Source organism: Populus euphratica, unplaced genomic scaffold, assembly GCF_000495115.2.
Source record: "Populus euphratica unplaced genomic scaffold, PopEup_1.0 scaffold95.1, whole genome shotgun sequence".
Lineage (NCBI taxonomy): Eukaryota > Viridiplantae > Streptophyta > Magnoliopsida > Malpighiales > Salicaceae > Populus > Populus euphratica.
Genome location: NW_011499885.1, coordinates 192,241 through 207,263, shown reverse-complemented (window position 1 = coordinate 207,263; position 15,023 = coordinate 192,241). Strand labels below are relative to the sequence as shown.

The window sequence follows — 15,023 nt, the reverse complement described above, 5'->3', positions numbered from 1 at the left end:
ATCAGCTTAACCTCTTTTTTGGGCTGAGCTCAGCCCATATAGCTCGGCCAACCCATATATTTAATAATAATATAATGTAATAATTTAATAATAAACATATATAATATTATATATTAAAAAAATTATAAAAAAACAAAAAATTCCAAAAACATTTTAAGAGGCATTTCAAAATATTTCTAATTTTTTCGCATGTTTTTCTACCAATTTTGCATAATATTGGATTATATTTTTACACTAAAAGATACAAATCCGATATTAAAACACTTGGTTTTCTCCAAAAATATTCTTAAAAAAATTTAAAAAGTAAAAAAAATCTCAAAACTTTTAGATTAATTTTCCCTTTCAAAAAAAAAAATTGTTTTCATGTATATAGTCATATCCTAAATAATTTCCCAAGCATATTTTCATTAAAAAAAATACATATTTCTCATGTTTTAAAAAGCAAAAAAAATGGATATTGTATTTTTACTTCTTGTTCATGCATAAATACACCGAGTGTGGATTAATGCTCTCATGCATTTTAATTTTTGTGAATAAACCTATTTGAGGTTAGGTGGAAAGTAGCGGTCCGCGTCATGACTTTCAGTTGGGGTTCAAATTCATGAAACATTCAACTATGAAATGAGTATTTACTCTATAATAATAGTCACATCGTACCCCAACCATTCTTTGTAAACTCCTATACTACCTTCACGTAAGGTAGTCATTAGGCAATTCATTGACCTTTTGAGACCAAGTAGAAAGTTAACCCTTATGTAATGGCTTAGAACCTTTCCTTAGGGTATGGAATCCTTAAATGTTCATTTTGCGTAGGTTTTCACCATTCACACCTAGTCACACGTCCCCCACGTGGCGTCGGTTAGCGATTTTTCATTCGTTTGCTTGATTTGGGAGTTGTCACTGATTAGTACTTAAAAATACATTTTTATCAAGGTTTTATATCATCATTTTGCACTCGAAGTATTAATAACTCCTTAACTAAAGCATGTTTTATAATAACGTATCTAATAATATAAGATACCTTTAATTTATGGTAAGGCCCCAAAACAATCTAGAACTATAGGGAAGGCCTTCTGCACCACCTGAATAGTGGTGGCGCGTCTCCTCCACGGGCCATCTCCACTAGCGGCGCGTGGGCTCACGCGTCACCGTAGGCTGAACCTATGAACAGGTGGATTTGGCTTAGCTTCTTCTTCTCCTCTTCACTTTCCTACCAATGGTGTCTTTCACCATGACCTGCGACAAGAAAAAAAACCCTGGCAGTTGATTTTAATCCATTTCTTTCATTTTTCAAATCTGCTCTCGGTCTTCCCCTTTTTTAGATATGTTTCTTCTACAAATTTTTTTTTCCTCTTTGTTTCACCTTCTCTATTTCAGGTGGCCAGCAACAAGGAGGAGGAATGGGCGAGAGAGGAGTATCGCTACTAAAAGAGTGGGGAGTTACTGCCCGGTGACTCACACGGTCAGAAATCCACAAGAACGGATAGATCGTCGACCCCTCCTTATTCTTTGGTCCGTGGTGAGGCAAGTAGAGGTCTAAGGAGGGGGAACATACCATATTAAGCTCAATCCCTTCTTATCTCTTTCTCTTTTGGTCGGTATTGCAAGCAAATGACTGCTAGTATCTGTCATGCTGCTTGTAATTAGTTGTAGAAGATGAAGAAGAGTTGGCGCTATCTTGGCTGGTCTGTGGAAATGGCCGAGAGAGGGAAATAGCTAGGAGAGGGACGATTGGGAGAGGGAAGAACAACTCAACGCTAAGTGAGGGGCTTTGATTTGTTTATGCTGAAGGGAGGGGGAATATTATGAGGGAGATAAATGTCTGTGTCTTCTAGAGATGGGGAAGAATGGACCAGTTGTGGGGTTGTCAGGTGGAGGAGCTGGGTGTGTGTGCGTTTGGGAGGTGTTTGGCCAAGGAAATAAGGAGTGGGCAGAGAAGGGAGCGACCAAGGTGGTTACCTTGTGTACCTTGGTTCTACTCCTATTTTATGGAAATCCAAGAAACAACACACTATTACAAGGTCTTTTACTGAAACAGAATGCAAAGCCTTAGCTGATGATACTGCTGAAATTTTATGGATTTGCTCATTATTGTCAGAACTTCGGGTAGCTTCTTCATCTGCAACTATGTTATGGTGTGATAATTTAAGAGCCACTTTCTTATCTGTCAATCCAATGTTTCACGTTTGTACTAAACATGTTGAAGTTAATTATCACTTTGTCCGTGATCGCGTTGCTAAGCATGAAATTCAAGTACGGTTCATTTCTTCCAAGGATCAACTAACTGATGTTCTTACCAAACCTCTTCCTCCAATCTCGTTTGCTTACTTTCGATCCAAGTTTCGGGTAGAGTCTCCACCTTCAACTTGACAGGGTGTATTAAGGAAAAAGCCCTTATATATGAAAACACTCTTATATAGGAATAGTTATCATGTGTAATACATTCCATCATTATGTTGTACACAACCCTAAGGGTATAAATACAAAGGATGGTTGCTTTCCTTGACAATCACCACAAATTAATACAAAGACTATCTCTTAATTATCTTAACTTCAATTAAGGATCAATTTGCATAAATCCAAAACCAAAAACTAAAACGAAAAGGCGTCTAATTTCAGGGTTGATTTTAAGTTTGGTAAGGGTAAAATCGTATGAAATTAAAAGTTTCAAGTTAATTAGAGGTGTAATTAAAAGAAATCAAAAGACAAAGGACTAAATTGAATTTTAGTCAAATCCCTAATTAAAACCCCAAGGATGTCAAAATTGCACCGTTTTATTTAAATGAAATGATATATTTTGACCAAAATGATTTATTTTAGTACAAAACAACATCGTTTTGACTATAACACAAAAAAAAAAGGATGCAGACAACTTGTGGTTTGACCACTATTCATCATCTCCAATCTTTTATACTTGAAAGATTATTCGAGTGGTTACTTTTCAAGAGCATTTAATGTCTCATTCTTATTCTAAATCTTTTAATTTTTTTTATTGGTTCTAATTGGCTTTATTCTCGCTTAGAAAGGCTTTTTTTTTTCATAAATGATTCTCAGTTTTATTTTAGCAAACACATAAATTACATTTTTGTTACATAATGTTAATTATTCTTTGATATAGTAGCAAGCATCAATGTCTACACTCTTTTTTATTTTGGCGTTGGAAAATTAGTTTTTTAAGATTTAAATTCTGAAGGAAGTCAAGGAGTAAGCATATCTCTTAATTAACCCTATATTATTTGTCACACTCGGACATCGCGGCGACCGATTAAAAATATAATCTTGATTTGGAAAAGAAACAGATATCTGACATCTTATTCTTTTAGGGGAAAAAAGTCTTGTTCAAGAAGTCGCCACCTAGTATTATGGTCACTAGGAACCCTAACTGGTTAACAGAGATTCTATGATACGGGACAGGTTACGCAAAAGGGAAGATGCTATCATCTCTTAAGCGTCCTACCTAAGGCAGGCTGCATTGCTGGTTTTGTCTAAAATTACTAAGAATTTGTTCTCTTTTTTTCCTTTTTTATTTTTCTTTTCATGTTCCTAACTCTAGCATCAGTGAACAATTCCTACGAATATTTCCAACTCTAGCGTTAGTAAATATCGCACAAATCCAAAAATAGGATACTCTTGACTCTAGCGTCAGTGAATATTTTCACAAAAAATGAATTTGAAGAAGAAATTTTTTATGTCATTTTTTTCTTATTTATCCTTTATTATTATTTTCCCTTTTTAGATGGAAGTTAAAAAAAAAATTGCACAACATATTTGCATTTAACAATAATAGTACATAAATTAAGCACATCTACAAAAAATACAAACACAAAGAAAAAAAGAAAGTGTGAGGGGTCCACAAATAAATCAACAAAGGCCCCAAATATTTTTGGAATTTTACGTTATCAAAAAAGGGTTTGTTTGTTCAAATATCAAATTAGAATAGACATAAAAATGATGGTGAAGGCATAAAAATTATGCTTGTCAAGTACACCCCTAGCAAACAGAATAACTAAGTAATTATTTTAGCAAGAAAGGAAGGAAACTTACCTAGGCGTGTGGCTGCTGAAGGCGAAGTCGAGGGAGACTGGGCAAAGAAATAAGGGTTGAGGGGGGTGGCGGCTAGTATAGGGTTCGCTGCCCCCTTCTTTTTTTATGTTTTTCTCTTTTAGGGTTTCTAGTAATGGCTTTCTCTTAGGGTCTCTTCTTTCAAGGTTTCTCTTTAATTTTCCTTCCCCCTTCTCTTTCCTTTCCTCTTTTTTTTTTTCGTATACTGAGATCAATATTTATAGTGCAAAAGTCTCATCACTTGTGAGAAGTAAAATCTCAATCAAACTCATTCTTTTTTTTGAAGTTCAAATTAGAATCGAATTCGAAAGCAGACAACTATCATTATCTTGAGGATTATCCTGAAAAAGATAAGGATTAGCTTGAAGGTAAGGATTATCTTGAGGATGAGGATAGAATGACAAAGGCACATTGTAATCCCTAGTTTTCATGCAAGTTGACAAATCACACTTTTCATCAAAATAAATATCTGATCTTTTAATTTTACATTTTAAACCCTGTAAAATTAAATTAAAAGCCAATTGGCTAAAATTGGTTATAACATTATTTTCTAAGATTAAATCACATAAGGTAGTTGGCATTGGCACGTGGTAATTAATTCCAGCATCGAGCAGCACTTTTGATCAGCTAATTTCGCTTCAATTGTCTGCTTGAATTCCTCTATAAATACCACAAGGTGGCAACGCTTGTACTCACAGCCTCCCCTTGAAAGCACGAAGCTTTAAGCCAATTGAGTTAATATACTTCTGTCTTGATACTGTATCTTACAAGGCCCCAGCTATCACCACAGAGATGTCTTCTCATGTTTCAGCTGCTCCAAACTCAATTCGAGATGCCATACCAGATGTCACTCGACGCTCTGCAAATTTCCATCCGAGCATCTGGGGTGATTATTTTGTTTGCCACACTTTCAACTCCATGGTAAATGTAATATATGTGCGTATATAATTCTCTATTATATATAGTAGCCAATTTATTCTCCATCATGGTAATACAACTCCTTAATATGTCCATCGAACAACGAATACTAAGGCTAATTTTCTAATTGCTTGTCTTCTATCTATAGATTGCGGGGTTTATCCATGTCAATATGCATACATATCAACTCCCTTACAAATTAGTATTATATATGATACCTGTGCAATTTAATTTTCTTCACAGTTTGATGATCATTTTGAGCAAGAATTTTATAGGCTGAAGGAGGAGGTGAAGGAAATGCTATATGCTACTACCAACAAGCTTTCAGAGCAACTGAACTTTATCGATGTAATCCAACGTTTGGGAGTATCTTACCTCTTTGAAAGTGATATTGATCAAATGTTGTGTGACTTGTACTATCAAGGTAGTGGTGACGACTATGTCCATGATCATGACCTTCAAATGGTTGCTCTTCGATTTCGATTACTTAGACAGCAAGGGCACTATGTTTCATGTGGTACATATCGCTTCTCCCGAGTTAACTTCTAATTTTTCTCCTTTTTGTCCATTAAATCTTTTGAAAATCAAAATTTTCCATATTTTTTCACAAATAAGGAACGAAATGATGAAAGTGGTCATATGATGCATATATATATGTATATATATATACATAGATGTCTTCAAGAAGTTCAAGGATACTGAAGGGAACTTTAAGGTTTGCCTAACTAATGATATTCAAGGAATGCTAAGCTTGTATGAAGCTACACACCTCAGGGTTCACGGAGAAGATATTCTAGAGGAAGCACTTACCTTTGCTACCACTCATCTCAAATCAATAACAACAGACATGTGCCCTCCACTTTTGGTAAAGCTAAGGCATGCCTTAGATCAACCCATCCACAAGGACCTACCATGGCTAGGGGCAAAGCGTTACATCTCTAGCTATAAGCAAGAAGCTTCACATGGTGAAGTTCTACTCAAATTTGCAAAGCTAAATTTCAACTTCCTCCAGAATATGCACCAAAAGGAACTTGCAGATATCACAATGTAAGTTTTTTGAATGTTAGATCTCTAATTAGTTATTATATAATAATTATAAATTTATTATATTGAATTTAATTAACTACAAGTATTTTATTTTTTATTTTTTATTTGTTTTTGTCATTTAGGTGGTGGAAAAAGGTGGACCTTTCAAAGAAGCTACCATTTGCAAGAGACAGACTTGTAGAATGCTACTTCTGGATATTGGGAGTGTGCTTTGAGCCTCAATACTCTTTCACTAGAATAATTATGACTAAAGTAATTGCCATGACATCAGTGATGGATGATGTATATGATGTATATGGTACAATGGAAGAACTTGTACTCTTCACAGATGCAATTGAGAGGTTTGGTTCACAAAACTAGCTAGTATACATGAAGTTATCAATTAATTAATTAATATACATGAAATCATACTCGTATACATAAAATTCTTTGATGGTATTCACAGTAGGATATGAAATCCATTAATTAATTATAATTACTTGTATCTTTCAGGTGGGATATCAGCAAAATCGATCATCTCCCAGAATATATGAAGTTTTTTTACAAACAACTCTTTGATGTTTTCAAAGAAATTGAGACGGGGTTGGCCGAGCCAGGAAGATCATACAGGGTTGACTATGCGAAAGAAGCAGTACGTATACTGTCAAGTCAACTCTTAACTAGTTTAAAACTTATTGGAAAAACTTATTATAAATTAATTCACTGGAAAAAACTTTGAATTTTAGAAGCAATCAGAAATTGTTTGCATAATTAATCAATAGCAACCTCCTCTTCTTCTTCTTTTCCACCTTATGGTGACATTTCAATCAATGGAAATTGTCTTAAAGGCATTGAAAAATATATATACATAATAAACTTTTTATAGTTAATTTTATCATAGTAGTATTCTTCTTGTATGTTTCAGATGAAGAAACAAGTTCAAGCCTATTTTGTTGAAGCAAGATGGCTCCATGAAAATTGCATGCCAACAATGGATGAGTACATGCGCATCTCATTGATTTCCTCTGGCTATCCCTTGCTCACATGCATATCTTTTGTTGGGATGGGAGATATTGTAACAAAAGATGCCTTTGAATGGCTAAACAAGGATCCTAAGATTGTTAAAGCTGCGTCCGTCATAGCCAGGCTCATGGATGACACTGTATCCCACAAGGTATGCTTTTTTTTAATTCTTTCTAATATATTGGATCGATCTCCGACTAATTTCTATTGAATCCAACTCTTTGCAGTTTGAACAAGAGAGAGCCCATGTTGCCTCAGCAATAGAGTGTTACATGAACCAGCATGAAGTTGCAGAGGAACAAGCATATGATGAGCTACGCAGGCAAGTTGTGGAAGCATGGAAAGACATCAACGAAGAGTTGTTAATCATCCCTAAAGACCATGTGCCGATACCCCTCCTCACTCGAGTTCTCAACCTTGCCCGGGTGATGGATGTCATGTACAAAGATGGAGATGGGTACACAAATGCCAATGGAAAAGTGAGAAATTACATTACTTCATTGCTCATTGAGCCAGTGTAGCTAGCTAGTTCGAGATTATTAGTTTCATAGATAACACTGTTAAAGTGTAATTTATAATTTGAAACGTCATTAATTATTTGCTTTAATGAGTCAAAGTTTCTTTTATTTTCTCTGACCTAGGAAGTTTATGTCCTCCTAGTTTTTATTAAATTAGTCTCTGTTATAGAGAGACCTTCTCTATCCAGTATTGAATGATCATAACAAAAATAATAAAAATATTTATGGTATTGAGTTGTACCTCTACCAAATATTTCATGCAAAAATCTTCTTCAATTATGTTTCTGCAATCTGTTTCCAACATATTTGATATCAGAGCTAGTTTTTTTAAATGGCTTCCTCATCAAGTATCTCTATTTTCTTCTATACAGCAACTTAGATTCCTATCTTCTATGGAGATCAACGTTATGAATACTAGAGTTCTCATATAGACACTATCTTCATTTCACAATATTTATGGACATTATTTGATGAGGGATATGAAGAACCAGCCCAAACAGGATCTGTTGCATCCTGGACAGAACAAAATGCAAAAGAATATAAGTAGAATATGCAAAGAAATGCAACATCCTTAAGAATAATTCAGCAGAGAATAAACAAATCAATTTATCCCAGAATTTTCTATATTAAGAAGGCAAGAGAAGCATCGGAGATTTTGAAAAATGAATCTCAGGGTTCTTAGCAAGCTATCTCCATATGACTGCAGAATCTATTGAGAGAATTTGAAAATCTTACATTGAAGGATAGTGAGTTTGTTAAAGATTTCTTTTCAAGAACCATTAAAATCATTAATCAAATAAAAAGTTGGGTGACAATGTTTCTGATAAAAGAGTTGTAGAGAAGATTTTCAAAAGTTTGCCATAGAAATTCTAGTATCTAATTACTGTTATTGAAGGGAAAAAAAATTATCAAGGCTTATGATTCATGAAATGATAGGAGCTCTTGAAGCACCTGAATAAAAAGTAAAGCAGTATAGCAAGCAATCATTAGAGCAGACATTTCAAATCAAAGCAATTTTTTTTATAAGAAAACAACTAGATTTCATCAAGATTAGAGAGAAGGAAGATCGTTTTCCAGAAAAGAAACACAGGGAAAACAAGTGAAAGTCATAATTGTAGCAGAAGGTAGAAGTTGAGGAAGAGGAAGAACAAATGTTCAGAAATGAGGGAGCACCAATTCTTATTGTACTATTAGCAAAAAAAACTGGTAATGAAACTCGAGACTGTTTCTTTAAATGTACCAGATGCAAAAATTCCTCTTATTCTGACAACAATTGTTGGCGCAAGGAATATGCAAATGGTAGTGGAGAGATCAATAACAAAGTTTTCGAATGATGAAGATTAGTTATTCTATTTTTACATGAATGTTTTTTTTTTTTTGATAACTCAGGATATCGGTAGTAATTTATATACATCATAACTAATTTTTAAATTTATTGAATATTCTATAAATCTAATAAAAAAAAAGATATTATAAATATAACAAGCATATATACTAAAACTTGAAGTCAAGATGGGTGGAAAGAGAAACTCAGCCAAAACCACTAAATTACAAGTCTCGATGCAAAAAATATAGTATCTTGATAATGGTTATGGTTACTATATCACTAATAATTGTGCAAACTTCGAAACTCTTGATGAAGTTTATTTTTCTCATGCTGAACTTGGTGATAGTAAAAAAGTGGAAATCATATACTAATTATTTCATACAAAAATTAATTTAATTTCAATTCAGTTATGTATCAATCCGATTATGATGCCTGACATCTTTTTTAACGTGGAAAATAGTGTGGAAACATGACTTAGGCACGCATCCATGCAAGCATAAGTGGTGTTAGAGAACTCCATGCTAAAAATTAAGACTCAAGTTGTTAACTGGGTAAATAACCCGTGGTTAATTTAAAAAAATATTATTTTAATAGATATATTTTAGAAAAAAACAATATTATTTTAAAAAAGGTAAAAAATAAAACTTAATTTTAATTGAATTACATATTAATATGTTAAGTCAATTAGGTTTCATTAGTTAACTTCGACATGATTTATTTTAAAATCCATGCACGAGATCCCACATCGAGATCGATTTACCTAGAAAGCTAGGTCGTCGGCATGTCATGGTCACAATCACAATACAATCTAAAATCAACATAAAAAGATTCCTTAAGGACAAACAGAAGATAACAAGACCCTATGATCTCTGGCGTTTTTCTCAAACCTCGTACAAGTTGCTATCCTTACCAAGTGGCCCCGAAAGTGTCTTGCTCTTGATGACAGCTACGAGGTTTGAGAATCTCTATGCTAATCAAAGAACAAGCATTTTGTTTTTCCCAACACAAGAAACATATACACAGATAAATGAGGCCACGATTTAATGTACATGTTTTTAATTTAAAGGTTTACTAGCTAGATAGAACCTGCACGGCTGCACAGTCTCCATTCTGCATCGCCTTCCAACAGGATCGATGTCAATTCTGCATTTTAAAAGGGCTTATACGATTCCTTGTTTGAGTTCTATATTGATTACAGTTATGATTAATTTTCTTAATAAAGAAATGGGTAAATTAACTACTAAGCAATGTAAAGTGTGTATCTTTAATAAAAGCTTAGTGCAACCGGAAATAAATTTACTTGTTTAACTAAACCTATAAAATAGATTTTTTGAAAAAGTCAGGTTTTCTGAAATTCAAAAAAAAATATAAATATTTATTTTTTAATTTTTAAAATGTTTTATTTTTCATATAAACATCTAAATACATAAGTGTTAAATCATAGCAGGCCACCAAAATTTAAAAAAAAATTATCATATTCAATGTTCTTAATGAAGATTCCACTAAATATTTATTATTATGATACTCACTAATTATAGTAGAATAATGAAGATCCTTATGTTATTTTTATTTTTAAATGTTATTTATAATAAAGTGAATGGGACAATAGAACACGCGCATGCATCCATATATTCATATTGTTAAATAAATATTAAACAATATACTTCAACTTAAAATATTTTAAATATTTAGATTAACTGATTAAACTAAATTTACCTCTTCCATTCAATGAAATCAAGTTATTCCACAAAGGGAAAATAAAAGTTATCATAGCGTGACACAAGGTATGAAGTTTGAACCCGCTGGACAAGAATCAAACTATGTAGAGCAAGATTTTTAATTATTGGAGACTAACATGAAATCAAGTGAAAATTGGAGGAGTGATTTGTAATTCGTCCAAAAAAGCCGTAAATCCATTTGAAGCTTATGGGGTTTGTACCTTCCTACTTCAGTTATCTCATCCTCCCTCTCTCTTTATTTTTTTCTTTTTTGTTTTTATCTTCTTCTGATATCTAAACCATAAATGGCAGTATCCATAACTGGTGCAGGTGCCGGAACTCGCTTCTCCGGTGATTTTCAGCAGCTGGGGCGTGTTGAAACTAGGCTTTCTCAAAAACCCAGAAAGCATTCTGGCTGGTTATGCCTGTGTAGACACCAATTACCTCATTATTACAAGTGCTTTTGGCAAGAATCCAGAAACGAGAAATTGTGTTTCAAGCAAAGTTTAGCACTTAGTAAAGATTCTGATGACAGCTTTCTCTCGGTAAGGTGTTTCATTTCTTGTTGGCTTTTGTTTGATGTACTGTTACTGTTGGAAACTGTAGAATGTGAAAACTGAAGTTTATGATCTTTTGTTGTTTTGTACTTTGGTTTTTTTTCTTTTGTTGAACTTGATCATGATATTTTTTTATTGGGTGCTTGTCAAATTGAAGAAAGCGTTGGAAAGTTTGAGACTTTGTATTTGAATCACACGTTCTATTGTAGTTTTGTTGTCATATGTACTGCTTGACTTGTGTTTTGTGTCATTCCTGAAATTCCCAATTCTTGTCGCCAGAGTCTATTTGATACCATCAAACAAATTGTTCAGGTTGGGAAAGTTTTGAAATTCTTCTTCCTTCTTGCCGATTTTTTTGACTTGCTTGATGTGGGAATGTATGAAGAAGCTTGGCAATGAGATTTAATGAGTAAAAGAATTGTGCTTCTGAACTTATTTATGAAGTAGATTTTATTTTTGTGTTGACTTTTGTGAAGAGACCACGCTGAGTTTGAGTGGTTGTCTCCTCCTACATTTTGGAAGAAATGGTTGCTCTTTTTGTCTCATGTCTTACCTCTGGTTGTAAGCCTAAGAATCTCATAATTTCCTTTAAATGATTCTTTTGAATTTTGGGAGAAGCTATCGGAAATCTAATTTGCACTTTTATGGTCAAAATAGTTGATATGTGCTTAATCGAAACTTTAGTCCAAGCATGATCCACCATCTCATCTAATGTTTTGTTACTTGAGAGCACGTGACTCTTTAATTTGTAATCAATCCCTCACAACTCACATTTGATTTTGTTCTTCCTCTAAAAATATGCTAAACCTTAACCATACTTATGCATATAGAAGAATCGACAAAGTGGATGAATGTGTCGGTTACCAATTTAAACATACGAAACCTGTATCTCCACATTGTGCTGCCGGTGAGATTCACATTCGTTTGGTGATTTGCAGTTTGTCTGAGAGATTCCAGTTCTGCTGTTTCCTTTAAATGTGATGAATCCTGGTTAGATTCTAGAAATGTTTGCTCTCTTATTCTTAGTTATCTGCCCTTGTTAATGTCATAAACCTGTGGGGCTGGTTTTATGCGGTTACTGTATTTTCATGTCACTATATTATTTTCAGTTTTATGCATCTTTTTTGCACTTTAGGTTTTTGGCTTTTTAATGGTCAAACTCTAGGGTAATGATTTATTGCTTACTAGTAATTTGAGGATGACTGTTCTTTGTAAAACACATTCCAGCATAAATAAAACTAGAGAGGTGAAAAACAAATCAAATGTTATTTCCTTCATTGAATCTAGTGCATGGGGTTTCTTTTCTTTCTTTCTTTCAATTTTTTTCCCTGTTAAATGCTGGAGCCCTTCCTCAAGTTTTGTGATGTTGATTAGTCAGAATGAGATCTAGTACCATGTTTTTGCTTCTGTTGTTTCCATTCTTCTTGTGTTTTTAAGGCATTCTACATCACAGGCATAAGATGCCAGACAAAGTGAGAGATTTCAGCTTCTTATTGGAGTCCAAAGGAATTGATATTCATTAGGTTAGGGAATTCTCACTATCACTAGAAATTGAATTGTTTACATGGTCATGGATGCTGAAAGAAATTTTTTCTCATTTTGTTTTGACTACATGCTACTGTAGTGATGGCTGGAATTGGAAGATTCTTTTGATTAATGCTTAATTATCTATCTGCTTGTTGGATGTTAGGGTGAGTGCTTCCAATACCTTTGAGGCAATGTTCCTGACATGATTGATATCTTTGCAGAATGTAGAAGATACAGATGAGATGTTTGATGACTTGTTCAATAAATATGGAAAAGTAGTCTTTAGGAGCAATGACAATAAACCTCCTACCGCAGAGGTTGATGATGATGCTGAAAGCTTGTCGTGTAAGTTCATAACACCCATATTTAAAATCATGGTTACTGCCTATGTTTTATGTAAATATAGTAATTATCTGTCTGCACCTAGTTTTCCAGCTATGCATGTGCGTTTTGGCTGATATCAGGTATCTTATTCTTGGATATCTAATTTTGTACTATTGTGCTGTATTTTCCAAGTACTGATTACAATTATTGTAATGATTTTAGTTTGTTCAGCGCTGCTAAAGGACCCTGGTTGTTGCTTTTTCTTTTCTATCATATCATTTAATTACATCATTGTTTCATTAAAATATTAAAATATTTCTTGCCATCTTTGACATGGTACATTGCTCCAAACCAACGCTGTTCTGCTTTTTTCACAAGTGCTGCTAACAGGCATTCTTTATGTGCTTGAAGGTACTTTAATGCGGGCAATCATGTTTTTAAGAAATTTGAAAATGAAAAGTTGTTTTTATGCTTAGAAAACGATTTCATTATAACAAGACATGCATGTCTGTCAACTTCTGCCAAGTTTTCGCTGAGTTGGTGTCATTCAGCTAGTTGTGATGTCTTTCAGTTCTCTTTGGACTTTCGTGTTTTTTGTTCTTTATCCTTTTTGTAAATGATTTGTGTGCTTCTGAAGTTCACTGGGTTCTTTTCTGAACAAGACACACATATTGCAGTTATGCACACAGGCCTAGGTAATCTACATATAATCCTTCCATTTTCATGTAGCGCACCTCTGATTGACAATGTCCTGCTTCTTTTCTTCTGTTCTAGTTGCTGTTGAAATGGCCAAGGTTGCAAGTGATGTTAAGGCTTCAGATATAAGGGTCCTCTTCGTAAAGCCTCTTGTGTACTGGACTAGATTTTTTATCATTGCAACAGCATTTTCGCGTCCTCAGATTGACGCTATCAAGTATTAACTTCTATTCATGTCTTCTATCTTTTTACATCTGGTTGATATAAGATTAAAGATGTCAATATTTGGAGCAATTCCTCTGATGGTGTTATCTCCCCTTGTAGTTCCAGAATGAGGGATCTTGCTGAAAAGAAGTACGGAAAAGTTCCATCTGGGGACACAAAACCCAACTCATGGACCCTGTTGGACTTTGGTGAGTTCTTGAATGACAATCCCAGTGGCTTCTTTTTATATGAAATTAACTCAACAAAGAAACAAACTAAAAAAAAAGAGTTTCACGGTTATGAACATAGCCATATCCTCAATTTGAGTACAAAATTGAAGAGGTTGTCGTGTGCTGGTCAACTGATTCCAGTGGCTTTTTATTTTTTCCTGAAATATTAGTACTTAGGGTACTTCTGGTATTGGTAACCCAGAGACTTTTCTTCTCTTGATAGATTTTTGGCTGGTGGTTGGGCTTGTGTATTTTCACTATGAGAAATTTCTTGTTGTTCATTGATGTAATTTAACTTGTATGTTGTTCCAGGTGATGTAGTAATCCACATATTTCTTCCTCCGCAGAGAGCGTTCTACAACTTGGAAGAATTCTATGGTAACGCAACACCAATTGAGCTTCCTTTTGAGAACCAACCTCCATTTGGCAGATGAAATAAGTTGTGCTCAAGGATCTGATTGCTTTTAACCATCTCCACATGGCTTTGGTGTTTGGTTGGCAAACGAGGCAAATTTCACCTCTGCCTGTGCTTTGCTTGATAGACATGCAGAGGCTGATGGGTGGAATAGAAACTTCTGCGAGCAGTCCTTGCTGAAGACATTCTTTCACAAATTTGTAATGGAGTAAGAGGGGGGCGGTGTCAGCATCCTTAAAGTATCTCTTTTGGCTTCCGTTGCTGCAGGGTGTCCTCAAAGCAGTATATGTGAAAGCCATGTGGTTTGGATAACATGAAAAAAATGAACGTATTGCCAACCATAATAGAAGTTTTATTCTTCAAGGAAGCTTCTTTCCTCGTAATTCCTAATGAGTTTTAATGTTTATCGATGACAAATAAAATGAAGGATACCAAACAAAGGTTTCCTTGGAATTTAAACATTCACAGGCTTCCTGGA

The 15,023-nt window shown here is 34.2% G+C and overlaps 2 protein-coding genes across 4 annotated transcripts; both read left to right on the top strand.

The window, feature by feature from the left end:
• The first annotated feature begins 4,702 nt into the window (after nucleotides 1–4,702).
• LOC105130095 ((-)-germacrene D synthase-like) lies at nucleotides 4,703–7,647 on the top strand. 2 transcript variants are annotated; one of them, XM_011032443.1, is made up of 7 exons: nucleotides 4,703–4,998; nucleotides 5,224–5,497; nucleotides 5,655–6,027; nucleotides 6,150–6,368; nucleotides 6,520–6,658; nucleotides 6,932–7,180; nucleotides 7,257–7,647. In XM_011032443.1, the coding sequence occupies exons 1-7, from the start codon at nucleotides 4,855–4,857 to the stop codon at nucleotides 7,548–7,550; spliced, it is 1,692 nt and encodes a 563-aa protein (XP_011030745.1). In that variant the 5' UTR covers nucleotides 4,703–4,854; the 3' UTR covers nucleotides 7,551–7,647. The 2 variants fall into 2 exon arrangements, with proteins under 2 accessions (XP_011030745.1, XP_011030746.1); XM_011032444.1 differs by having other exon boundaries at nucleotides 4,705–4,983.
• A 3,161-nt stretch (nucleotides 7,648–10,808) lies between these two features.
• LOC105130093 (Lojap-related protein) lies at nucleotides 10,809–14,921 on the top strand. Of its 2 annotated transcripts, none has more exons than XM_011032438.1 (5): nucleotides 10,809–11,137; nucleotides 12,898–13,021; nucleotides 13,775–13,913; nucleotides 14,021–14,109; nucleotides 14,478–14,921. In XM_011032438.1, exons 1-5 carry the CDS (start codon nucleotides 10,898–10,900, stop codon nucleotides 14,510–14,512), a joined length of 627 nt encoding a protein of 208 aa, XP_011030740.1. In that variant the 5' UTR covers nucleotides 10,809–10,897; the 3' UTR covers nucleotides 14,513–14,921. The 2 variants fall into 2 exon arrangements, with proteins under 2 accessions (XP_011030740.1, XP_011030739.1); XM_011032437.1 differs by having other exon boundaries at nucleotides 14,443–14,921.
• The last annotated feature ends 102 nt before the right edge of the window (nucleotides 14,922–15,023 follow it).